Source organism: Myodes glareolus, chromosome 22 (genome assembly GCF_982192425.1).
Source record: "Myodes glareolus chromosome 22, mMyoGla1.1, whole genome shotgun sequence".
NCBI classification, from domain to species: Eukaryota; Metazoa; Chordata; class Mammalia; order Rodentia; family Cricetidae; genus Myodes; species Myodes glareolus.
In genome coordinates, this window is record NC_142047.1 from 51,953,573 (window position 1) to 51,978,462 (window position 24,890).

General features: G+C 53.7%; 1 protein-coding gene across 1 annotated transcript; it reads left to right on the plus strand.

Annotated features, from left to right (window-relative positions):
- Window positions 1–2,877: 2,877 nt before the first annotated feature.
- Window positions 2,878–24,465, plus strand: Cdh15 (cadherin 15). Its single transcript, XM_048437015.3, has 14 exons — window positions 2,878–3,045; window positions 11,726–11,881; window positions 12,306–12,461; window positions 13,990–14,134; window positions 17,357–17,517; window positions 17,929–18,057; window positions 18,415–18,600; window positions 19,397–19,650; window positions 20,518–20,660; window positions 20,780–21,019; window positions 21,224–21,463; window positions 21,564–21,700; window positions 21,837–22,001; window positions 23,019–24,465. Exons 1-14 carry the CDS (start codon window positions 3,004–3,006, stop codon window positions 23,217–23,219), a joined length of 2,355 nt encoding a protein of 784 aa, XP_048292972.1. The 5' UTR covers window positions 2,878–3,003; the 3' UTR covers window positions 23,220–24,465.
- Window positions 24,466–24,890: the final 425 nt, after the last annotated feature.

A 24,890-nucleotide genomic window follows, 5' to 3' on the forward strand; every position in this document is an offset into this window, starting at 1 on the left:
CTGTCCTGGAACTCATTTTATAGATCTCGAACTCAGAGATTTGCCTGCCTCTACCTCCCGAGTGCTGGAATTAAAGATCTGTGCTACCACTGCCCAGCTACTTTTTTTTTTTTTTTGAGACAGGGTTTCTCCATGTAGTCCTGGCTGGCCTTGAACTCACTCCACTCTCTGTAGAGTTCAAGGCTGGCCTTGAACTCACAGAGGTCTGCTTGCTTCTGCCTTCCACATGCTTAGATGTATCTGCTAACAGTGAGTAGAGGCCTCGTTGGCCGCGTGTGGCCCATGTGGGAGAAAGAGGCAGGAAAAGAGGAGTTCCCCAGGGGAGTCTGAGAGGGCTAGACTCTTATCAGGGCTTGGGACACACAGGGCCTGTGGGTGCTGTCTGGAAAGATCTGAGGAGGAGACAGAGCTTGGCCTCATGGGCCTTAGAGACCCCTGCAAAGAAGAGCTTGGCTTGTGTCTGAATATGAGGCTGGAAAGCAGGGGCAGGTGTCCCCAAGTGTCTTCCCAGGTAGGGGGTAGGGCAGAAAGAAGCCCATAGCACCCAGGGAACTTTGCCCTCAGAGCCCCTAAGGGGCTGCCGTCCTGAAGGGCCTCTTCCCTCACCCCCTGACCCGACCATCTCCGTGTGTGGGAGATGAATATCAGGACTGTTAGGTCTCATCCTCAGGCAGTCTGGACGCCCTCCAGGCAGGCCAGGCACAGATGGTGTCCCACCTGCTCTGCTAGTTGTGTTCCCGTCGCTGTGATGGCACACCTGGCAACTGGAGGGAAGGAAGCGTTCGTGTGGTTCACGGTTTGGGTCCACCCTGATGGGGAAGTCATTGCACCTGCAGTCACTGCAGAGTGGTGGATGCCAGGGATAGACTGGTCCAGGGTGGTGGATGCTGGTGATCGACTGGTCCAGGGTGGTGGATGCTGGCGGTCAACTGGTCCAGGAAGCTGAGGTGACCTCAACGCTGTACTGTCATATCAAGCTGTAGTCATCTGAGGGAAGGGAGCCTCAGCGGAGAAAATGCCTCTAGAAGATCAGACTGCAGCCGAGCATGTAGGACATTTCCTCAATTAGTGATTGGCGGGTGAGGGCCCAGCCCATTGTGGGTGTTGCCCCCCACCCCCGGGCTGGTGGTCCTGAGTTCTATAAGAAAACAGGCTGAGCAAGCTGTGATGAGCAAACCAGTCAGCAGCACCCTCCATGCCCTCTGCATCAGCTCCTGCCTCCAGGTTCCTGCCCTGTTTGAGTTCCTGCCCTGATGTCCCTCAGCGATGGACCATTGCCTGGAAGTGTACGCTGAAATGAGCCCTTTCCTCCCGCAGGTTGCTTGGTTATGGAATTTCATCACAGTCAGTGACCCCCACCTAGGACAGCTGCTCAGCATGTTTCTCCTTTTACTTAGTCCAGAACTCCAGCCCATGGGACAGTGACGGCCACGTTCAAGATGGGTCTTCTCCGGGCTATCAGACTTTTCTGGAAATACCAGTACATTCAGAGGTATATTCTGATTGGGTTGACAGCAGCAGCTCACTGGGCTGCAGGACCCTGCATGGGAATTCTCACTCCCTCCCCTTCTCTCCCCCTCTTCCCCATTTCTCCTCCTCTCCCCCTTCCTCTTCCTATCTTTCTCCCAGGTCCAGAGGACAGCATATAATGGCACCCATAAAGGGGCAGCGCCCACCAGCAGACAAGAGAAGGAAGGAACGAACGGCCCTGGTTGTGATGCCTTCCCTTGAAGGCAGCCCTGGAGCTGGGCGTTGAGGAACGGGTAGGAGTTCTCTGAGTAACGGTAGAATGAAAGCCTGCTCCAGGCAGTGCGCATCAAGGAACAAGGTGACCCTGGAGGAAGTGAGTGGACCCAGAGTGGGGGTGGGGGTGGGTTAACAGTTGTTTGGGAGAGTGGCTAGTGGGACAGAATGGTGGGGAGGGCGTGATGCTGGATCAAGGGCCCTGTGGGCTGAGAATGCTGCCATAGGTCTGTGGGGGTTGGGTGGCCAGAGGGTCAGGTGGGTGTGAGTGCTGAGAGTCTCCTGCTTGTGGATTGTGTCTAATGGGACCAGCGGGAGCCCTGGGAAGAGAATGGGGGTAAAGAGCTCTGAGCAGCCTGGAATCTCTGATCCCTGGGGTACTACCCAGGGATGGGGCTCAGAACCCTGGCTGAGCAGATGGGTTTCAGGTACCATATGGATCTCCCGGGCACAAAACTGGGGTCCCTTTAGCCTGGTGCAGTCTTCATTCCTTCTCTTCAGGGTCTGAACCTCAGACCCTGTCTATCCTGACAGCCTGTTCTCTCCCTTCACTTCCTTGTTTGTTTTTTTGAGACAGAGTCTCTCAAAGTAGTTTTGACTGGCCTGGAACTCACTACATAGACCAATCTGGCCTTGAACTCACAGAGATCCACCTCCCTCTGGCTCCCGGGTGCTAGGATTAAAGGTGTGGGCTACAAAGCCTGGCTCCCTCCATCCTTAGCTTCTACAACCCGGGGTCTCTCTGGACAGCTGCCAGAGGCCCCAGCCCCAGCAGCCTACTGCATGCTGGGTACTGGCCCCTATGTCCACTTGCAGTTCCACTAAGCTCTGTCACTCAGGCCAGGACCACCCCTGTACACACGTGCTGACCTCAAAACTTTACAGGTTCTGACCCTATATGCTGTCACTCAGAGCCGGCTCTACTGCACATGCGCTGTCGCTTTGCTCTGGCTCTGCCCTGGCACTCTCAGACCATTCTCTAGCTGCTATCCATGCCCATCTACATGTGCTGTCACTCATCCCTAGCCACGCCCACAACTCACCCCCACCGCACACACGTGCTGCCACTCAACCCTAGCCCTGCCCTGACTCCGCCCCAGCCCCGCCCCACCGCACACGTGTAGTCCCTTGCCCTGCTGCCCCCAGCACTTGTGCTGTCACTCAGGCCGGTGGCTCTGGCTCTCCGTGTGGGGGTAGAGGCCGTCCCACTGGTCGCCCAGTCACTTGCCCTCGGCTCTTCTTCGATCGACTGCTGTCCCAATGGGTTCTACTCTGCTCTTCGCCCTCGGGCTTCTTGCCCAGGTAAGCTTCTGAGCCCTGTGGCATCCCTGCTTCTAGCCATAAGATAGCTTTGCCGGGGCCCACTGTCCCCGAGTGTCTCTGGGGGACCTGAGAGCTGCTGCCTGCAGTGTCCAGGGTGGGCCACACTCTCTGGTGCGTTGTGGAAAGGGGTATCCTGTGCTTAGGGGCTTCCAGAAAGAGGGTGACCCACCGCTCCTGCACACAAGTAAGCAAGATGGTTTAAGACTGGGGAGCATTGCTCCGAGGCACAGAGAACACCCATAGTCAGTTTGGAAGTGACTCCAGCTGCCTCCTTGGAGCCTCTCAGAGCCCAAGGTGGGCAATCTTGTAAGATCCTTGTATTCCAGAGCATGGGGCAGGAAGCCCACGGTATCTGTGAAACTCCCAACTGTGGCAGGAGTGGGTCCATGTCCCTGGTTGGTCTTGGTGGTGTCTGAGTCCCTGTCCCATGGTCCTGGCCAGCTTCAGCAGCTAAACTCTGCCACCAGGAGCAGCCATAGCCTGACCAAGACAGCCACTGGGCCTCTGTGTCCACCTGGAGATGGAGTCGCCTATGGTCCCCAGATCTTCCCATCCCTAGTACTGTGTCTTCCTAACATGGCACAGGGAAAGGTAGACAAAGCCCAGGTCCCCAATATCTCCCAGTGTTGGCCCTCCCCAGACAAGTTGCTCAATGGCCCTGGGCTAGGCCAGGACAGGGGTATGTGGATTCTGTGGTCTCCTGCCAGGGTCCCCTGCCACAGAGATGGCAGTGTGGTGTGGACAGCCTCTGCGACTCGGAGACAACAGGTGGCAAACACAAAGAATTGCTGTGGTTTGAGTGGTCAGCCAGCACTGTGTGTGTGTGTGTGTGTGTGTGTGTGTGTGTGTGTGTGGCGGGGGAGGGGTCCATCCCCTCTGAGAACCTTCTTCAGGACTTTCTTGGTCCCCTCAAATTCCCACAATCCTTGCAGCTCTACTCAGGTTTCAGTCCCTGGCAGCTGATGGGAGCCTGGCCAGAAAGACCCTCTAGCAGCTGGCCCTGGGGCGTCAGCCCTACATCTCCCCCCACCTCCACCCCTGACCTTGGGGGGACCCTCATTCCCTCACTTGGGCACCTAAAACCCAGCACTGTTCTAGGCCCTACCTAGAATGCTGGTCTTGAGCATAACACCCTGACCCATCAGGGGCTCCCCACTGGCTGCAGCAACGTCCAGACCAGCACCCCCAAGGCTGGGAGCTTGCTGAGATCACCCTGGAAGCCCCCGAGTTTCTTCCACACCCACTGCAGACTGGATAGTGCTAGGTAGCATCTTCTTCCCCTCCCGCCTCAAGCCCCCTCTCTCTGTCGCATCTGGAATCCCTAGGAGTCAGGTGGGGGCAGGGACCAGCCCTGAGGCCTGGCCTCTGAACTTGCTTCAAGACAGCACTCAAATTACCTCCAGCATGGGGAACTCCTCCGGCCTGCCCCCTGCCCCGTGTATGTGCCCACCTCCCCCACACTACTCAGCTTTCACCCCTTTGTTTTTTTGGTTTTTATTTTATTTTTCATTTTTTTGAGACAGGCTTTCTCCGTGTAACTTTGGTTGCCCTGGAACTCACTCTGTAGGCCAGGTTGGCCTCAAATTCACAAAGATCCACTTACCCTCTGCCTCTCAAGAGCTGGGATTAAAGGCATGTGCCACCACCACCCAGCCAACTTTCACACTTTGGTCTACTCTTACCCACACACATGGGTCCTGGGAATCCTGCCTTTCCCTTGCTGGGGTTTTCCCTGGTCACGCTAACCCAGTAACTCTGTCTTGGGCTCTCGGGTTGGGGGTGAGTGGTGGGTTCTACACAGATTCACACCTTGCTTCATTGCCTCCCCACCCAGGTTCCCTCTAAAATCTGAACCTCCTTAGCTGGGTAGTGGTGGCGCACACCTTTAATCCTAGCACTCGGGAGGGGGAGCAGGCGGATCTCTGTGAGTTTGAGGCCAGCCTGGTCTACAGAATGAGTTCCAGGACAGCCAGGGCTACACAGAGAAACCCTGCCTCGAAAAACTAACAAAACAAAACAACAACAACAAAATCTGGACTTCCTGAACTCCAGGGCAGCACAGGGGGTTGGATTGTGTTGAGAACTGCTCCCCCCCCACCCAGGCCTGTAACTCTACCTGCTCAGGAAGTTGAAGCCAAAAGATCCCCAAGTTGACAGCCAGCCTAGGCAGTATATTGATTCCTTGTCTCTAAAGAAAGTCAAAGCAGCCTGGGATATAAGCAGTGGTAGAATATGTGCCTGGTTGAAGCTTGGGATCTAACCTCAGTATCACACACAGTACAGTCCTCCTCATAAAGCTGACCCCCCAGTCCCTGCACTTGGGGTTCAGTCTCTCTAGCTGCTAGTCCTGATTTGCATTGAGAAGGAGCAGATGGTCCAGAGACCTCCGTCCATTGAGCGAGTGGGCCTACTTCACCTTTGTCTAGGAACCAAGGAAGCCACATGGCCTCTGAAGGAAAGATGGGCCTCAGCGGTACCTCTGGGGACTGTTCACTGGTGCTGGGAAAGGGCCTCATCTCCAGAGGCCCAGCCTGCAGCCGGCAGTGACTTAGGCTAGAGGGAGGTGGCTTATGGTTCTGAGCGCTGTACTCAGTCTGTGCTGTCAGACAGGCAGGGCTAGTCTGATCGGAGGGAACAGCTGCCTGTCTGCCCCCTCCTCATTCCCTGATGCCTGCAGCAGCTGGACAGGGTGGTTCCACAGTGGGAATGTGGGGCCACCCTAGGCCCGGCCAGCAGCTGGGCTCATTCCTGGCATGCTGGTTGTCCAGGAATGAAGTGGCCATGGATTCCAGCCTGTGGGAGGTGTGCAGGCCTGAGAAGCCTGTGAAGAGTCAGTGTAGGGGTTTCCTGTGCCCCCCACCCCCATCTCAGGCTATTAACTCTACCAAGATGGAGCAGACACCTTCCTCTCTTGGCCAGGGCACTTTAGACTTCCCAGTCATTCCCATCTCCCTGTCCCCAGAACCTCTGTCCAGGATGAGTATGGTCGAGTGCAGGAGGACCGGACACTGGCAGTGACTGATGCTGGTGTTGATAAGCCTCTTGCCTGGCCAAAGCACATACTTCGCCATGGCAGAACCCTCATCACTCTGCAACTCCTTGGGGTTGGGGGTCAGGAAAGACCCCAGAAGGTAGCTGACTTAGGAGTTCGGTTCAGATCAGTGGCCCTGGATTGCCTGAGGAGTTTCCAGACTGTTGGCTGGGTTGGTTCTTGCTCAAGAGCAGGGCTGGGATGAGCTGGGACACACTGGGTATTTACTGTGGGAAAAGAATCTATTTCCTGTTTAGCTTAGTCTGACGGGACAGAAGAGTAGACCAGTGTAGGAATACCTGTCCACAAAGTCACCTTCCAGGTACCTCTGTCCTGGTCCTCTGTCCTGAACGTAGGGAACCGATGAGCCAGCTGGGGCCACGTGGCTTTGTCCTAAGCACTGGATGTCCTAGCTTCCCAAGGCAGCCCCCAGCCTTGCCTCCAGCCTGCCACATCATCTGGGGAGGGGGTTGGGTGAGAAGATACAGGATGGGCTACACAAGAGCCGGAAGCTGGCTGTGGCCTGCCCGTTGGTCGCCCACTCATACCATTGCAGCCTCTGATCTGGGCACACGGCCCTGCCAAGGCACTGTGGTTCTGTGACCTCGTGAACTTGGGCTGTGGACAGGCCAGAGGCTCCAGGTTCCCAGGCTCTGCCTTGACTGCCCTGCCTTGACCGCACCCAGCCAGTGCCAAGCCCATGGGTGCTGGCTGGAGCAGCTGGTGGAGAAGGTGGGACTAGGAGGAGGGTGGGAGGTTTTCCCAGGCCTCAGGGGCTTCAGAGAGCCTGGGAACTCCCATTCTCAACAGCCCTGCCCCAAGCAGGGCAGGCGCTACAGATGCCATCTGCCTGTCGTGCCCTCTGGTGCCAACTCTGCCTGTGTGGCTTTGGGCAGATAACTCAGCCTCTCTGACCCTGTCTTAGAGCTATGAATTAAGGTGCTCCCCTCTGCCATCCTTAGATGTCATGAAGAGCCCCAGGTCCCAACCCACATGCCATCCTGAGGGGAGGATGATGGAACCAGACTCCCCCCACGGCAACTCTCAGGCACATCTCAGGGTCTGCCATCTAGCTCTGGTGAAAACGCCCGTGTCCATGGAGGCTGTAGCCCCGGTTCCCATGCCAAGCAGGCAGGTGTGTGCCTGGTAGGGACACCACTCTGACCTAGAAGCGGCTATGTGTGCTGGTCTTGGCAGGTTCTAAGGCCAAACTGCCATCTGTGAGGCTAGAGCTGCCTAGGCAGGACTCTGGCCCCTCCAGACTCATCCTCCGCTTGAACCGAGTCCTGTGCTCCCTGGACTCTAGGACCAAGTGGACGATGGGACTTTACTGCGGGTGACCCTAGTTGCCGTGGGGACTGTGGAGTAGGTAGCTGGGGTCCCACTGATGGGAGGGGAGCAAGTGCTCCCAGCTTGACTACTGCAGTTGGGCTGGGGAGCAGGACAAGAGAGTGGAGACTGAGCCAGAGCCTTTGATCTCCAAGCAGGCTATGTGCAGGTGCCCACAGGGCCAGTGCCTTCCTGGGCCTTGGCCGTCCATGTGCGCTGCAGGAAGAGACACAGAGAGGCTGAAATCCTGGCTGGCTGGCCGCTCCCTCCCTGCTGCCCTCAGAGCACCAACACCCTCAACCAGCCATTGTGTTGTTGTTGTTGTGTGGCCGCCAGCCTCCACTACCGGGGATCCAGCTGAAGGGGAGACTAAGCTTAGTGGAAGCGGGGGTAGGGGGAGATCGGGTAGCTAGCTGGCAACTCCACAAGGAGGGAAGCTGTCTGCTCTGCCCAGAGTGAGCAGTAGGCTGCCATGGAACTGATGGAAGCTGATAGACTCTGACAGAGGAGGTGGTGCCCGTATGGCCCAGTCCTGCCAGCAGGACTCCCTGTGTGTAAGTGCTGTTCACACAGCCTTCTCTCTCTCTCTCTCTCTCTCTCTCTCTCTCTCTCTCTCTCTCTCTCCATATATATATATATATATATATGTATGTATGTGTGTGTTGTGTATACGTATATGTTATATATATATATAGGTTTTTTAAGACAGGTTTTCTCTGTAGCTTTGGTCCCTGTCCTGGAACTAGCTCTGTAGACCAGGCTGGGCTCAAACTCACAGAGATCCACCGGCCTCTGCCTCCGGAGTGCTGGGATTAAAGATGTGCGCCACCACCACCTGGCTTCTTTTTATAATTTTTAAACTTTGTTTTCATGTGATTTGCCTGGTGCACATGTGTGTACTACATGCTTGCAGTACCTGAGGAGGTCAGAAGAACATGTCAGATCCCTTCCCCACACTGGGCCTGAAGTTACAGAGGGCTTTTTTAGCCACCATGTGAGTCCCAGGAATCGAACCCTGGTTCCTCTATACTAGCAATAAGTGCTTTTAAACATTGAGCCTTCTCTCCAGCCTTCACATGACCTTCTTCCAGAGAGAAATTGGCTATCTGCTTTCTGGTCCCTACCTGGGCCTCTCAGCTAGCTCCCTTGCTTGGAGTGGAGCCAAGTGGGAGCTTCCTTAGGTGTGAGCAAAAGAGTAAAGCTGTGTGTGGGATGTCCTTGGGGAACCTGATACCAGCCCACCTGTCATTCCAAGGGGGGAGGCTGGGGGAAGGTGGCCACACTGAGAAAAGGATGGGGCTCTGGAAATGTGGGAGCCATGCTGAGGGTGGGGCTAGAATGTTCAATGCTGTGTTTGGAGCATCTGTGTGTAGTGACTCTGCCCTCCACATTTCCAGCCCTGCTCTGTCCTGAGGACCATCCAGGACCCCGCTTCTACATGGGTAGTTCCAGGATCTGTCCCAGGGGTGACCTCAAAGAGGGAGGCATTCACAGCACTTGTATGTAGAGAATACACGTATAGTCAGGCACATACACACATGCACACACACACAGACTTGGGAAGTAGAGGCAGGAGTGCAGGGTCATCTCTAGCTATATAGTGAGTTTGAGGCCAGCCTGGGCTATATAAGATAAAAACAAAGAACAGAACAGCAGTCTGAGCTGAGGGCAGTTGAGAGTCTGAGCTCCTCCCACTCAGGGACCTGCTACCCCCACATGGCAACCCCTACTGACTACGTTCTCATACAGGCACCCACCCCTTGGGTCTCATCCTTGCTAAGGCTGGCCATAGTTCTGATAGCTGGCATCCTGTACTGTATAAAGCAAAGGCAGATGCTGGCCCGAAGCAGTTACTTACATTGACTAGAACGAGACGGCATGGAAAACACAGCGGTACTTTCACATCGTGTCCTCTGAGACTGACTGCACCTGTGGACAGGACAGTGTCTAGGAAGGCACCACTCTGTAGGACAGAGCCTGTCAAGAGGGAAGTCACCAAGAGAAGGCATATGGCAGGTAGCAAGACGCTCAGCAGGTTAAGGATTTGCCATCTAAGATCCAAGTGTGTCGCTAGAACCTACAGAATGGAAGGAGAGAACAGACTCCTGCAAGGTGTCCTCTGACCTCCACACTTGACCCTCTGCCCCCAAAATAAATGTAAAGAGAAGGCATGTGACTAGCCCTGAGGGGGTGACTGACATCTCTCAAGCTCTGCCCTTGGCTCAAGAAGGTCGGTCAGCAGGGAGTCTGAAGGATTGGCCCCTTTGCTTGCCCTTGGCACTCCCTTGGGACCAGGGGAAATGCAGCTACGGACAGCCGTGAATGCTGAGAGCATTTCCAAACCACGCAGTCCCTGTGTGCTCGAGTGCCCCCCCCATGCCCATCTCTTCCACATATCCTGCCAGGCTGTGACCCACCCAGCATTGGCCTGACAACCTCCCAGCACCCTGGAAGCATACGGCTGCCCTCGGCTTTGTTCCTAGTCAGCCTGTGCTGTGGACGGTGAGATCAACGTGTGGCCGACACCCACACCTATCGTGGCAGCCTCCACCGGGCTGTGCTTTGGGGTGAGGGGTCTTTCAGAAGTACCAGTGGAGCCAGTGATCACAAGGGTGTCCCCAAAGTCCTTAGATGACTGGCTCTCATCGCCTCTCCAAATTAAGGAGTGAAACAAGGAAGAACTGGAGGGTGGAGCACTCGGGGTGAGATCCATCCCCAAACCAGGGATGGAAACCACCTGTGAGAACCAGGTCGGGGATGCCTTGTGGGGCTGCTGTGCGGTCTGTCATTTACTTGATAGACAACTCTCTTCTCCAATCCGTAGTTTCCCCCTCTGAGGGGTGGGGCTATCTGCAGTCACAATCAGGTAACAGCGGTGGATTTGGGAGAAAGGGGCTCAGGAATGTGCCCTCTGTGCTTAGAGACTTGACTTCCTCTCCTGTCTGCAGCCACACAACCCCCAGACACTGCTTTTTTCTTTTAAGTTACATTTATTTATTGTGGTGGGAGCATACACGTTTCATGTGAAGGCCAGAATACAACTTGTGGATGTCAAATCTCTTTTTACCACGTGGCCTCCACAGATGAAACTCAGGTTATCTTTTGGGAGTGAGTGTCTTTGGATACCGAGCCAAGCCGTCTCCGGTTCAGCTCTTCTAGGTGGCCACTGCCTGGGTGATGAGGAAGAGAATATCCCAGGAGTCCTGGGTTTCCAGAACTTTGATCCAGTTATGAAGCTCATCCCTTTTTCCCAGCCGCCCCCTTAGCTGAACCATACAGCAAGCCCAGGGTCACCCTGTACCCCGGAGCAGCTCTGACTGTGTCCCAGCCCAGTCAGTCTGTAGAGCTTGTCTTCCCTGGACCTCCATACCCCTCATCCTGGTCACAGACCAGCGTGGCCAGCAAATGAGGCCCCAGACATCAAGATTCCACTGTAAAATACAGCTTAAATAAGCTCCTCATTGCCCTTGTCTGCCTAGGGACCGGCAGTTTGGACATTCCTTCTGCAGAGCAATATTGAGACGTTGGATGAGGTGCCCTGAGCATATCCCCTCCCTGTCCTCACTGCAGGCCATAGGAGAGGAGCCATCCCCTCTTGAGCTCCCTGGCCTGGTTTCTGGAAGTGTCTGAAATCAAGCGCCAGGTTTGGTGGCAGAGGGAGGTTTCAGACACTAGGTCCTACTGCCCTGGGTGGCTAGGGTGGGTCTGTGTGGGTCAAGGTTGGACACAGGTGCTTAGGAGCCCCTCTGCTCATGTGGCCTCTTCTGATAAAAGCAGGCGCTGTTGCTGTTAACTTGTGACATTTAAGCTGTGAGGCTGAGGAAGGACACATGCCATCTCTCACCCTAATGCAGTGACCCTGCTTCTGCCTGAGCCTCTGGCCCCACCAGCTGCTGTTCATCCTCCTGGCCCTGTTCCGAGGAAGCAAGAGTTGCCCCCTGGGCACTTTCCTGAGCCCTGTTGGCATCTGACCTCACAGGGACCTCAGAAAATGTGCAGACCTTCACATTGCCTCCAGCTAGCCAATAAACTCTCTACTTCTAGGGATCAGATGATATTGTGGACACAACCTGTTTTCTGGGCTCTAGTCAAGGAGAGGAGACAGGTGTATGGGAGAGGAAACACCTGTATAAGAAATTTGAAAATTAAACCACCCCAGAATGTGGCCGCCTAGGCCCACATAGCTTATACTCTCCATGGCTACACGACCAGATGGTATAGGGCCCAACCACAGCCCCAAGAATCATGTCACCCTGTTACTCCTATACCTTGTATGACTGTGTCCCATCTGTGTTTTAGAGCCTTGGCCTGCCCTGGGCACTCCCTGAGCCAGAGCCCAGCATCCTGTACCCCTGGCGTCGGGGACCAGCCCCAGGCCGTGTGCGGAGAGCTTGGGTTATCCCACCCATCAGTGTGTCTGAGAACCACAAACGCCTCCCCTACCCACTGGTGCAGGTAAGGGAATGGTGGGAGAGGGAATAGGGTATTTCCTCATTTCTTAATGATCCTCTTGGGTCTGGGGGAGCTCCCTCTGCCGACAGGAACTAGTCACTCTGAGTTTCTGGAACAAAAACGGGGCTCCTGTAGCCTTGAGTCACACGCACCCCGAGCTACTCTAGTGGGCATGTCCCCAGAATATACGCCCCTAGAAGACATATGCTTTGTTTATTCACCAGTACAAGTAAACCTGTGACATCAACAGTCGGCCGCCTGCATACTTGGAATGGAACTGGCTACCGGGCCCAGGATGCCCTGGAGCAGGGTTTGAGTTTAGGAAGGAAACATGTTGGGCTTCAGAGCCTTGGACCTTTGCTGGGGAAGAACTTGAAGGTGTCGGGGTGCCCTCTGACCCTCACTAAGCCCCACTCCTGTCCCACAGATCAAGTCTGATAAGCAACAGCTGGGCAGTGTCATCTACAGCATTCAGGGACCCGGCGTGGATGAGGAGCCCCGAAATGTCTTCTCCATCGACAAGTTCACGGGGAGGGTGTACCTCAATGCCACGCTGGACCGTGAGAAGACGGACCGCTTCAGGGTAGGGCCTGATTGGAAGCCGGGTTCCTTCCTCCTCCTCAGGCCTCTGCTCCCCACCTGACAGGCTCTAGGTCAGATGCTTCTGAAGCAAGATCTGGTCCCCATAGGACCCACATCTGAGGAGTCAGTGTTTGAGGCCATGAAGTAGGACTGGGTGTTCCTCTGGAGGCGAGAGCATCTTTGCAGCTGCTGAGCTGACATGACAGCCAGTTCTCCCTGGAGCCACGTAGTGCTGGTGGATAGGTATATCATCAAGAACTCCCAAATAGTGTTACCATCAGCAGAAGGATATGATCTCTGAGGTGTAATCGGCCACCAAAGGGGCCTCACTACCATTGCAGTGTTGGGGTTCAGGAAGGGAGGTGAGAGTCACACTGAGGTGTACGCAAGGGCAGGAGATGAGCCCAGGACCTCCTTTGGGTTCTCGGCAAATAGTTATCTGCCGGACTGAGATGTAGGTGCTTGCCTAACATGTAAAGGCCCTGGATTCCATCCCCAACATGACCAAATAAATAGAACTTTACATAGTGTTACAGACCTGTGATCCTGAGGAGGCTAAGACAGGGAGATCAGGAGTTTGAAGTCAGCCTGGGCTACAGATCAGAAACCTGGTACAAAACTAAAGCCAGGTAAAATCATGAGGAACCTGTGCATTGTAGCCAGGACCCTGTGGGCTGCATCCTATCTGGCTGGAGGCAGGGTTTCTTTTCTTTCTTTCTTTCTTTCTTTCTTTCTTTCTTTCTTTCTTTTTTTTTTTTTTTGGCAGGGGAGGGGGTTTGGTCCGAGATAGCCTTGGCTGTCCTGGAACTTGCTCTGTAGACCAGGCTGGCCTCAAACTCATACAGATCCGCCAGCCTCACCTCTCAAGTGCTGGGATTAAAGGTGTATGCCACCACTGCCTGCCTCCAGGATTTCTCTGACATCCTTGAGACATTCTTCCAAATGGAGAGACCACTATGGCCTTCCTACAGAGGAATCTATGAGATGATTTTCTTCTTAAATGTGATTCACAATGTCTTCCTGTGAATCTCTAGCTGGGCTTGAACTCACCTTCTGCCTGTCTCTGTCTCCTGAGTGGAAATTCTGTCATCCATTCTCCAAAAGGAAGCAGGTTAACATGTCCTAAGCTCATATGAAACCCTGCTCCAAAAAGTAAAATGACTTCAGACAGGCACAGCGCAGACAGATCTCTGCAAGGTCAACTTGGTCTATAGAGTTCCAGAACAGCAGGGTTCATAGACCCTGTCTAAAATGAAGGAGGAATGTGGTAATTTTGAAAGAAGCCAAAACCACATAGAATAGGGGAGATAAACCCAGAGCCTTAGTGAGTACATCACTTCATTGACAAGATGTTCAGTGGGTGGCCTGTATGCTGAGAGAAAGCAGGCTCCGTTCAGGGAAAGGGTGCTTGCCCACGCGTACGCTCCGTCCCATGTGCCCATCACCTGTGTTCAGCCCATGGGTCCTTGCTGTTCCTTCTGCATGGCTTTAGGAGTCACAGAGCCAGCCCTTGCCTTCTGTTTGGACAGCTGAGGGCCTTTGCCCTGGACTTGGGTGGCTCTACCCTGGAGGAGCCCACGGACCTGGAGATCGTTGTGGTAGACCAAAATGACAACCGGCCGGTCTTCCTACAGGACGTGTTTAGAGGCCGCATCCTGGAGGGTGCCATCCCAGGTGAGGTGGGAGCGCAGACCCCGCCCACGGGCTGGGTCTTCAGAAGGTCCAGGTGCAGACTAGAGATGCAGCTGCCCCCTGCCCCTCTGCTCTGTGGTGCGCGCTCGCCTAGCATGCCAGCATGCCAGGTGAATCCCTACGCACTGCAGAATTGACAATTCTAAAGTCATCCAAAGGGTCCACTGTAAGGAAGCAATCTCCTTCACACTTTCCATGTCAATATGGATTTGACCTTCAAATCACCCCCTCCCCCGAAAGAATTGACCCGCACAAAAAGCTTCTGGGTGTCTGTGTTCCGGTCGTTCCTCTCTTTCACGGTGGTGAACTTTGCATAACGTGAAGCTGAGCTTTTCAGGGAACCATTCAGTCCTGTTTAGTGACCCACAGAGCCTGAGCTTACCCCAATGCCGTTTTTATCCTCCAGAGGGAACTCCACAAACAGCCCAACCAGCTGTAACTGCACATACGCGTGAACCCAGCACTTGGGAAATGGAGCCTGAGTTTACGGTCGTTTTCAGTTACCTGAGCAACCTGAGGCCAGCCTCGGCTACATGAGACTCTGCCTTTTCCCCCAAGGAGCCCTTCAAAATCATACAGCAGGCCTGGCCTTCCTCAGGCAAGCTGGCTGGGCAGGGCCAGGCGGAGCGCTGTGCCCACTCCCCCTCCCTTCCTCGTTGCCTGCTCCCAGTGGTTCAAACCTGGACTGGGCGAGGGTTTCAGGAAGCCCGAAGCACACAAGCAGCAGAGTCTGGCCCTCTTGCCGCTCAGGTTCCTCCTATTCCATCTCATTTGCTCATTTGTCAAGAGTTAAAGTAACAGTGTGCTTAGAATCTTTATTTTGACCTGATTCCAGACTTACTGAAAAGCCAAAAATGATTCCTGTGTGCCCATTGCAGGGACCTGTTTATTAGTTTAACCTTTTTTTTTTCTTTTCTGTCATCTCACTCAGCTGCTTGGCTGTGGACTGGATACTGAGCATTTTTACAATGTCAGTGTGTTCTGAAAGTTCCCTGTAATTACCAAAGTCAGGAAATATGTGTGCACACCACCCCATCTACTGGCATCTACTGACCTTATCCAGTTGTAATTTCCAAAATAATGAGTCTGTAAGGACAGAGAACCGTTGGGCCAGTTGTTCTAATCCTGCAGCCTTTCCTTCCTTCTCTCTACCAGGCTGGTTTCTTTCTGCCTCTCCTGATTTTGCCATCTCTCCCTGTGTGCCTCCCACCTCCACCAGGCCCACACAGTGTTTGGCCATTACAATCCCCTGGAACAGAGTGGCCTGCCCGCCCTGGGGCTGGTCCCCAGTCACAGTGAGGGACTGATGTGCCAATGAATACGGGGGCCGGGCTGACCCCAGTTCCACCCCAGTCGTGGTGAGCCACAAGTGGTTCTTTCGGGTGTTTCCATCTCTCTCTGCCTGGCCAGCACGCCCAAGGAGCGTTTTCTACCCACCACCACCCTTCCCAGCAGAGGTTGCTCTTGAAGACACCGGAAGCGGCCTCGGCTCTGCTCCAACCCTTTTTAGGCCTGATACCAGGGCACAGACATTTTTCACAGTCCTGGTCCCGACTGTATGTCTCTAATTATGCCTCAAATTCCCCTGCCAGCTTCAGCTCCTTACAGAGTCCTTGTGGCATTTTTTAGTGCCACAGTCATGGGCTAGAACTGTCCCCCCTACCCCTACTACCCAGGCAGCTTTTGATCATCCTTTGGGCCCTTCTCCCCAGTGTGTGTAAATGCTCATTTTCTTCTGGGTAGACATGTAGCATTGTATTTCTTTTTATTATTGTGTGTGTGTGTGTGTGTGTGTGTGTGTGTGTGTGTGTGTTTTATTTGTATGCTATGTGCATGTAGGGTGCTTAGAGACCAGAAGAGGGTGTTGGATCTCTTGAGACTGAAGTTAGGATGCTTGTGAATCGCTAGAATGATGTGGCGCTAGAGATTAAACCTGGGCCTCTGGAAGAATAGCTAGTGCTCTTTTCTCTTTCTCTCTCTCTCTTTTTTTTAATGTTTGTTTGTTTGTTTTGTTTTTTGAGACAAGGTTTCTCTATAGTTTTGGAGCCTGTCCTGGAATTCGCTGGCCTCAAACTCACAGAGATTCGCCTATCTCTGCCTCCCGAGTGCTGGGATTAAAGGCGAGTGCCACCACCGCCCAGCTAGCTAGCACTCTTAAACTCTGAGCCATTGCTCTGGCCTCTGGAGTTGTGATTCTTGTTGTCATAGCCTGATGTTCCGTGCATCTGGGAAGTGTGTTCATATCTGAATATACACACATCTGGACATGTGCACATGTGAACACACTTGTGAACTCATTCATGCCTGTATGTATCACAGCACACTGGTTCCAGCTCCTGGTGCTATCTCTGCTTCCAAATCAGCTCAGGGTCCCTTGCCCCCAGCACGCTGCAGCCCCTTCTCTGATGGGGGAGTTGACTCCTCACACCTATATTTCCTTACCTGTGTGCCAGAGAACACTCCCAGAGCACAGGCATGGAAATCTGAGTCCCATGACCAAGAAGCTTACTGGAAGCATTGCCCTTGACTTCAGCCTGGGGGCCAGTACTATGCCGAAATCACCCAGTCAGGGGTTCCTGTCTGTATAAGGTAGGCCTGAAGCAGTGGCATCCAGCAAATGATATCACACGTGAGCCCTGTCCTCTCGCCCTGACCCACTCCACTGCCTCAGCTTTCTTACATCTGTCCTGGAGGGAGGGTCAGACCAAATCTCTTCTGAGGGAAAAGCGGGTGACAGGTGAAGAGGACCCATCCCCCAGTACCACCTTCCCAGTGGCCACCACTTCTATACAGGCAGGACCTTGGAGAATGCTGGGTACCTGCTTTGATCTGTATTCTTCACCTGAGCAGGTGTCACCCCCAGGGCTCAAGGCTGTCTGAGGATCCCAGTGGCTTTACTGCTCTGACGGGTACATTAGCTCCACTTGCTGACCTGGCATCTGGTAGAAGACCCATTGTTTCTCCGCTGAAATGCTCCTGCAGTGGTCAGCCTTGTATAGGCAAGACAGTGGGAGAGCCCTGGACTGGCGGCTGCCATACGCTGTCAGCCCCAGTGACACACGCAGTCGAGAAAGCAGACTACCCACTCTGTGCTCAGTGTCAGACCTAGGGAGTCTGTGCACACTGGGAGCACTCCGCTCCAACTGGTGCTCCACCCCACCTGCCTCCATGGTGGTGGACCACATTCTCCCCTGTCCTCCCTAGGCACCTTCGTAACCAGGGCTGAGGCCACGGACGCTGATGATCCAGAGACAGACAATGCTGCTCTCAGGTTCTCCATCCTGGAGCAGGGCACCCCTGAGTTCTTCAGCATTGACGAGCATACTGGAGAGATCCGCACAGTGCAAGTGGGGCTGGACCGTGAGGTGAGGCAGCCCCGGGGACACAGCTGATCTCCTCAAGCCTCAGGGCTCCTCACAGGGCAGCGCCTTCCCGCCTTTCAGCTCCCATTGTGATTATTACTCTTTTCCTGACCCTTCTTTGCTCATACGCTAACCCTCCGGGCCAGTCACTTATGCTAAAGACACCTCTGAGGCTCACCTATGCGGCTGCACCAGGGTGTTCCTGTCCCAGCCACTGATGTGGCTCCCTCAGCCAGCCATCTGCTTACTGTTGCCCCTAACATCTGACTTTTCTGGTACCGCAACTGACCTCTTGACCTCTTGTTCGCTCACAGGCTGAGGCAGGGGCAGACCCTATAAGGGGCAAGCCTGTAGGCGGCTCTGCTGCCATCCTAGGTATCACATCTTCTGAGTTCATGCCACATTGTCCCCCAGGTGGTCGCCGTGTATAACCTGACCCTGCAGGTGGCAGACATGTCGGGGGATGGCCTCACTGCCACAGCCTCAGCTGTCATCTCCATAGATGACGTCAACGACAATGCCCCTGAGTTCACCAAGGATGAGGTGAAGATGGATGGTTTCAAGGCTGGGGGAAGGGCGGTGCATGAGCAGGAGGCCTAAAATAGAGGGACCCCAGGAACACGGATTGCATGTGAGGTTCCATAGAGAGAAGCAGCTACACGGCCCAGAGTAAGTCTCCGGGACCCTTGCTGTGTGAGGAGGATAGTTGGTCCAGTGTCCAGGAACATCAGGCTGGATCAGGAGCTTGGGGAAAAGTCAGACCTGTGAAATGTCCTGTGGTGAGCAGCGTAGTTAGGCCAGAAGCAAGGACAGGCACCCTGGGTCACGGGGCCGGGCATTCTGACGATTCCCACCCCCAATCGGCCAATCTGATGAGTAACTGGGTCTGGGCTCTCCCAGTTCTTCATGGAGGCTGCAGAAGCTGTCACTGGAGTGGATGTGGGACGGCTCGAGGTGGAGGACAGAGACCTGCCTGGGTCCCCTAACTGGGTGGCCAGGTTCACCATCCTGGAGGGCGATCCCGATGGGCAGTTCAAGATCTACACAGACCCCAGGACCAACGAAGGTGTGCTGTCTGTGATCAAGGTGAGCCGTGCCGCTGTCATGGGCATTCCCCTCAGCTAGAATCTGCCACAGGCATCTTCCTGCAGCTTGCCCTGGGTTCCTCACTGGTAGAACGGTGCTAGCTAACCTACCAGTACGCTAGGTTAGGTCAGGGCACAGGATGGACCTAGGTGCTGACTGTGGGTCTCCAGCCAAACTGGGCAGCAGGGGGCACCCATTACTGCAGCCTTCTCCTTCCTTATTAGTTAGGTTCACATTTTTAAGTAAAATTCTGCACCAGCATGAGTCCCGTTCCTACCGAGAAGCAGGTATAGGTATAGTACAGGCATCGGCAGTCGCACCCGAAGACACAGATGCATTTGGATGCCGGTGCATTTGAAGATTTGTTGGAAGAAACTGGTCAGACAATTTGAGGCAGACTGGAACTCTTAAGGGAGAATTTCTTGCATGCTGCTCTCAAAACCACTGTGAGCCAGAATGGCCCCTCTGCTTAGCATCATCTGGCACATCCACCTCATAACTACATACAAAAACTGTAGCCCAATAAAAACAAATCTTGAAAAAAATAAGTTTAGTGATAAAAGTAAATAAATAATTTGAAAAATAACTGTAGTCATTGAGTAACACATGGAACTGCTATACCACACCCAGCACATTCTTCTTACCTATTAATATTTGAGCCATGCATAATTTTTATTGTACCAAGATTTAAAGGGGGGGGAGGAAAACTGGGCTCTTGGGACAGGTCCAGGGACAGAGTCTCCAGAACAGACATCTTGACACTTGGATTTCAGCTGTCTCTACCGTCCTCCCACAGCCCCTGGACTATGAAAGCCGTGAGCAATATGAGCTCAGAGTGTCTGTGCAGAATGAGGCCCCGCTGCAGGCAGCTGCCCCCCGGGCCCAGCGGGGCCAGACCAGGGTCAGTGTGTGGGTTCAGGACATCAATGAAGCTCCAGTGTTTCCAGAGAACCCACTGAGGACGGGCATAGCCGAAGGAGCACCCCCAGGCACCTCCGTGGCCACCTTCTCTGCCAGAGACCCTGATACACAGCAGCTGCAGAGAATCAGGTGGGGTGCCCTGAGGTGTTGGGGGTCGGGGAGAGGGTTCAGTGGTCCCATTCCTGTGGAGAGTACATCTGGATTCTGAGGGTGAAAGAGAATTGGTGGTGGGGTCTATGGGGTATTGAGTCCCTCAGATACCTATGTGTGCATGTGGATTGACCACACCCCACAGGGCAGGATTGGGCGCCAGCAAGGACACGCAGTTCAAGACTGGTCTTAGCCAGTCTCTCTGACTGTCAACCTGTCCATTTTCATGGGCCCTTGTTTCCGCAAGAGCTCCTGATGCTGTAAGTTTACCGCTAGTCTCGAGTCTGACGCAGTGTCTCCATGGTGCTAGGTTCTAAGCAGGGTGAAATGCAGACCACCCGTTGCCAAGGGGCACTGGGCAGGAGCATGCCTCATGTGCAGCTGGGCCAGATAGCCAGCTTCGGGAGTTGGTGGCTGGTGACATGGCTCAGTGGGTTAAGGTGCTTGCCACCCAGCCTGACCACATAAGTTCATTCTCTGGAACCGACCTGGTGAGAGGAGAGAACCAGTCCCCACACATCGCCCTTTTACTTCTCGTGTGTCATGGTGCTCGTGCAGGTATACATACATGCAAAAAAAAATAGGCAGGTGCACACACATGCAAAAAATGTGAAATATTTAAAATATAAAATGGAATAAAAAAAAGAAAAGTTAGCTCAGGGCTGGGTAGCCACTGCTCCTGTTGGACACACATGGGTGTGTATATGATAATAGGTGTATATATGATATGTGGCCCCATGTCTGTGTATGTGTGTGTATGTGATAATAGGTGTATATATGATATGTGGTCCCATGTCTGGGTGTATTGGGTGGGCCTCATCCTGCTTCTCCCCTCCCCACAAACAGCTACTCCAAGGACTATGACCCAGAAGACTGGCTGCAAGTGGACGGGGCCACGGGCAGGATTCAGACCCAGCGAGTGCTAAGCCCTGCTTCACCCTTTTTGAAGGATGGCTGGTACAGGGCCATCATCCTGGCCCTGGACAATGGTGAGGGAAGGCCCTGCCCTGGATTGCATCTCTGTCCCACAGCCCAGCACTTTCCTCTGTGGACTGACAGGGTAGGTTGTGGGTTGACCCTAAGCTTATGAGCTCTCCCTTCCTTCCAGCCATGCCACCCAGCACAGCCACGGGCACCTTGTCCATTGAGATCTTAGAAGTCAACGACCACGCCCCTGTACTGGCCCCTCCTCCATCCGGCAGTCTGTGCAGTGAACCAGACCAGGGCCCTGGCCTCCTCCTGGGTGCCACGGATGAGGACCTGCCTCCGCATGGGGCCCCCTTCCATTTCCAGCTGAACCCTAGGGTCCCAGATCTTGGCCGGAACTGGAGCATCAGCCAGATTAACGGTGCGTTGCCCCCATAACCCTGGGACCTAGGAGATAAACCGGCCAACAGAATGTATCGCCATGACTACATCCTCGGGCGGGGCCGGGTTTACCTTCCACTGTATTCAATGGGTAGTGGGGAAACCGGCACCCAGTGACTCTGGTACTCTCTGGGCGAGAGCGGGGTAATCTTGGAGCTTCTGTTGACTACTGCACCTTCTGCAGTGAGCCATGCACGCTTGAGGCTCCGACATCAGGTCTCTGAGGGCCTGCACCGCCTGAGCTTGCTGCTCCAGGACTCCGGGGAGCCACCCCAGCAGCGAGAGCAGACGCTGAACGTTACCGTGTGTCGCTGTGGGACTGATGGCACTTGCCTGCCTGGGGCCGCTGCGCTGCTAGCAGGAGGTGTGGGCGTCAGCCTAGGTGCACTGGTCATTGTGCTGGCCAGCACTGTGGTCCTGCTCGGTGAGTGCAGGTCCTTGGTCCTGCCCTCTCTCCTGGATCCCTTCCCCACCCTAAGTCCCGTAAGCGCCCACACTACAGCCAGTCTCTCCTGCTTCCATAGTTCTCATCTTACTTGCTGCGCTCCGCACACGGTTCCGGGGACAGTCACGTGACAAGAGTCTGTTGCATGGGCTACAAGAGGACCTTCGGGATAACATCCTTAACTACGATGAGCAAGGAGGAGGGGAGGAGGACCAGGTAAGGAGACAGAAGTGGTGGTTTAGACACACGGAACCCTGGAAAGGAGTTCCTAGAATTCCCACCAGCCTCTTAGAAGGTGTAACAACCAGGCGGTCACTACTGTGTCTGAATTTAACTGCTTACTGGCTTACAGGATGCTTATGACATAAACCAGCTGCGCCACCCAGTGGAACCAAGGGCCACCAGCCGCTCTCTGGGCCGGCCACCCCTGCGCCGGGATGCCCCCTTCAGCTACATACCACAGCCACATCGAGCGCTCCCGACAAGCCCATCTGACATTGCCAACTTCATCAGTGATGTAGGTGCCCTGGGGTTTATTACAGGGTGGGCACATGCACACTCGTGTGCATACATGCGCACAGACACACCCATGTCCAGACACTGCTTCCAGACCTCAGGCTGTAGGATGTCAGGGGGGTAAGCTCACCAGGAGGACCCTGGCCGAGCCTTAGGAAAGCAGGAGAGAGTGGGTGAGCGGGTTGGCCAGGCGCTTTTCAAACGCTGTGGGTTGGAGCAGGACACGCATTACTGGCCGTGACACCCGTTTCCTGTCGCTCTGTGAGGCACACATACCCTTGTGTGTTGCCTGACCTCTCTCTCTATGTTTACTATGATGAGGTGTGGGCAGCACATGCATCGTGGTCATCTGGGCAAAGCATCAGTTTGAACACTGCATGGATGAGTACTGTCTACACAAAAAATGATCAGAGTGCGGGGTGGATTGCAAGGTTGGGCCACGCAGGGAATGTCCTATTAACAGGCCTGCCCACACAGCCCAGAGAAAGCTCCCAGCAGATCAGGGGTATCTTTGGGGGTGGTAAGCCTGGTGCAGGTACTGGTTACAAGATGACAGGGTGGCAATGGAGATACTGCCTTTGGAGGAGGCCAGATGCTTTTTTTCTCTGTAGCTTTGGAGCCTGACCTAGAACTTGCTCTGTAGACCAGGCTGGTGTTGAACTCATAGAGATCCACCTGCCTCTGCCTTCCACGTGCTGGGATTAAAGGCGTGCACCACCGCCTCCTGGCTTTGAGGCCAGATGCTTAAGGAAGGGTTCCTGAGAGGCTGGGGATGGAGGAACACCTATGACAGGAGATGGTGTCTCTCCATGCTGATGGGGAAAGGCTGGCGGTAGCAGAACCTTACTTGCTAGCCCAATAGGTACTGGGAGATGTTCTGCACCTGCCCCACCCCTCTTAAGAAAGGTTCCCATCTGGTGCAGTACCCAGGGCAGATTTAGCCTTGGCCAAGGCTGAGCACAAGAAGGCTCCTGGCTTGCCTCTGAGTGGTCCTGAGGTCTGTGTGGCTTTCCCACAGGGCTTGGAGGCTGCAGACAGTGACCCCAGCGTGCCTCCCTATGACACAGCTCTCATCTATGACTACGAGGGAGATGGCTCTGTGGCGGGGACACTGAGTTCCATCCTGACCAGCCTGGGAGATGAGGACCAGGACTATGACTACCTCCGTGACTGGGGCCCCCGCTTTGCCCGGCTGGCAGACATGTATGGGCATCAATGAGAAGCAGAGCCAAGAGCATTTGTGCTGTCCGGACATGGCCACTCTGTCATGACCACACGCTGGGGCGACATCTGTTGGGGTCCTGCCTCAACGGGGTTCACACGTTACAGAGTAGGGACGTGTGGATTAGAAAAACTAGATAGGAGAAATGGAGAGACAAAGGAAATACAGAGACATAGGATAGAACCAGGAGGGAAATCCAGTAAATATTGAGTTCATCTGCATTATTTTCTATATGCTTATATACTCCAGTCCCGAAAGGGGGTGGGGGGAAGAAGACAAAAGATTGCTTTAACATAACACAAAGAATAAACAGAGCTATTACTTGCTTCAATACTTACTTGAAACATCAAGTAACTATACCCTGAGTTAAGCATTCTGATGTTCTTGGCAGGACATGCAGTGACTACACCTTAGACCAAGCATCCTGTAGGCAGTCGCTCCCTGGGTCAAACCTCCTGTCATAGCCTTAAAGGAGCAGAAATAGGCTTAAATTCTCTGACCTTTGGTCAGGGTGGAGTGGATCCACCTCTACGGGTCATCTTAATATGCAACACACCAAGTCACCACACCCTAGGTCAGAACATCTTGTTTGTAGCCACTCCTTAAGTCAGACCTCTGGTCAACAACTTTGAAAGAGCAAGATAGGCTTAAACTCTGACCTTCAGTCAAGGTGGAACTGACCCACTCCTGTGGGTCCCCACATATTCTTCCCTCTTTAATTTATTTAATAAAGCCTGTGCTTCTGCTACAGGACAGATGATTCTGCCTGGCTTAGGCATCTCTTCTGCTTTCCAGACCTACCTGTCATCCGTACATACATCACGTACACCCTGTCTTAGGTTGCCTGGGTGGGGGAAAGATCTTACCCATCATTGACTACCATGATCTACTAACAAAGGGCTAAGGGAGAGTGCATCTCTAGGTGCTGTGCATCTCTAGGGGCTGTGCATCTCTAGGTGCTGTGCACCTCTAGGGGCTGTGCACCTCTAGGGGCTGTGCATCTCTAGGGGCTGTGCACCTCTAGGGGCTGTGCACCTTTGAGTTAGTTTTCTGTCAAGAGGGTGAATCATATGCCAGCAGATAATGCTTTATGATATACCTGCTCCAAGGGACACAGTATCTCCTAATAAAGTCATGGAGGATGTCCAAGATGGGATGGCCTTTTAAAATTGGTCAAGGATGTCTTTAACAGTTTCTAGCTGCATCAAAATCCAAATTCGTCTTATTAAACATATCAAATCTATGAACTTTTTGGCATCATGTCAAATTTTTCTTAGACAGCTCTAACCTTTTTTTAACCAGTAGCATTTTCATACTGGACTAAGGCAGTCACAAGCATCAACGGGTTAATACTATAATTCTATTATGGAAGTTAACAATAAATACACATTTTGTCAAATCACAGTTCTCTTAAATCCACTCCAATCAAAGGACAAGAAGAGGTTTCTGTGATGGGTGAGCTATGAGTCTTTTTCCTCTCCTAGCCCAATTGCATTGCTGCTTTTAACTTTCAAAGGTAAGTCTGAACTGTCCTAGTCTCTGAGTAGCAGCAAAGACTTTTATGTCGTTCCTCTTTCTTTATGAAGAGGGGTTCAGTCACTCTTTGTTTCCATACTAGTGTTCCATTGGTTTAACAAGTCTCTCCCCCACCCTCAGGGGAAATTTTCT

What these genes read in the sequence shown, in the direction of transcription:
- Cdh15 (XM_048437015.3), top strand. Translation starts at nt 3,004, where the DNA reads ATGGGTTCTACTCTGCTCTTCGCCCTCGGGCTTCTTGCCCAG. An exon ending in AAGTGGGGCTGGACCGTGAG is followed by an intron (nt 17,518 to 17,928) that starts GTGAGGCAGCCC and finishes ATTGTCCCCCAG; the next exon opens with GTGGTCGCCGTGTATAACCT. An exon ending in CAGCAGCTGCAGAGAATCAG is followed by an intron (nt 19,651 to 20,517) that starts GTGGGGTGCCCT and finishes CCCCACAAACAG; the next exon opens with CTACTCCAAGGACTATGACC.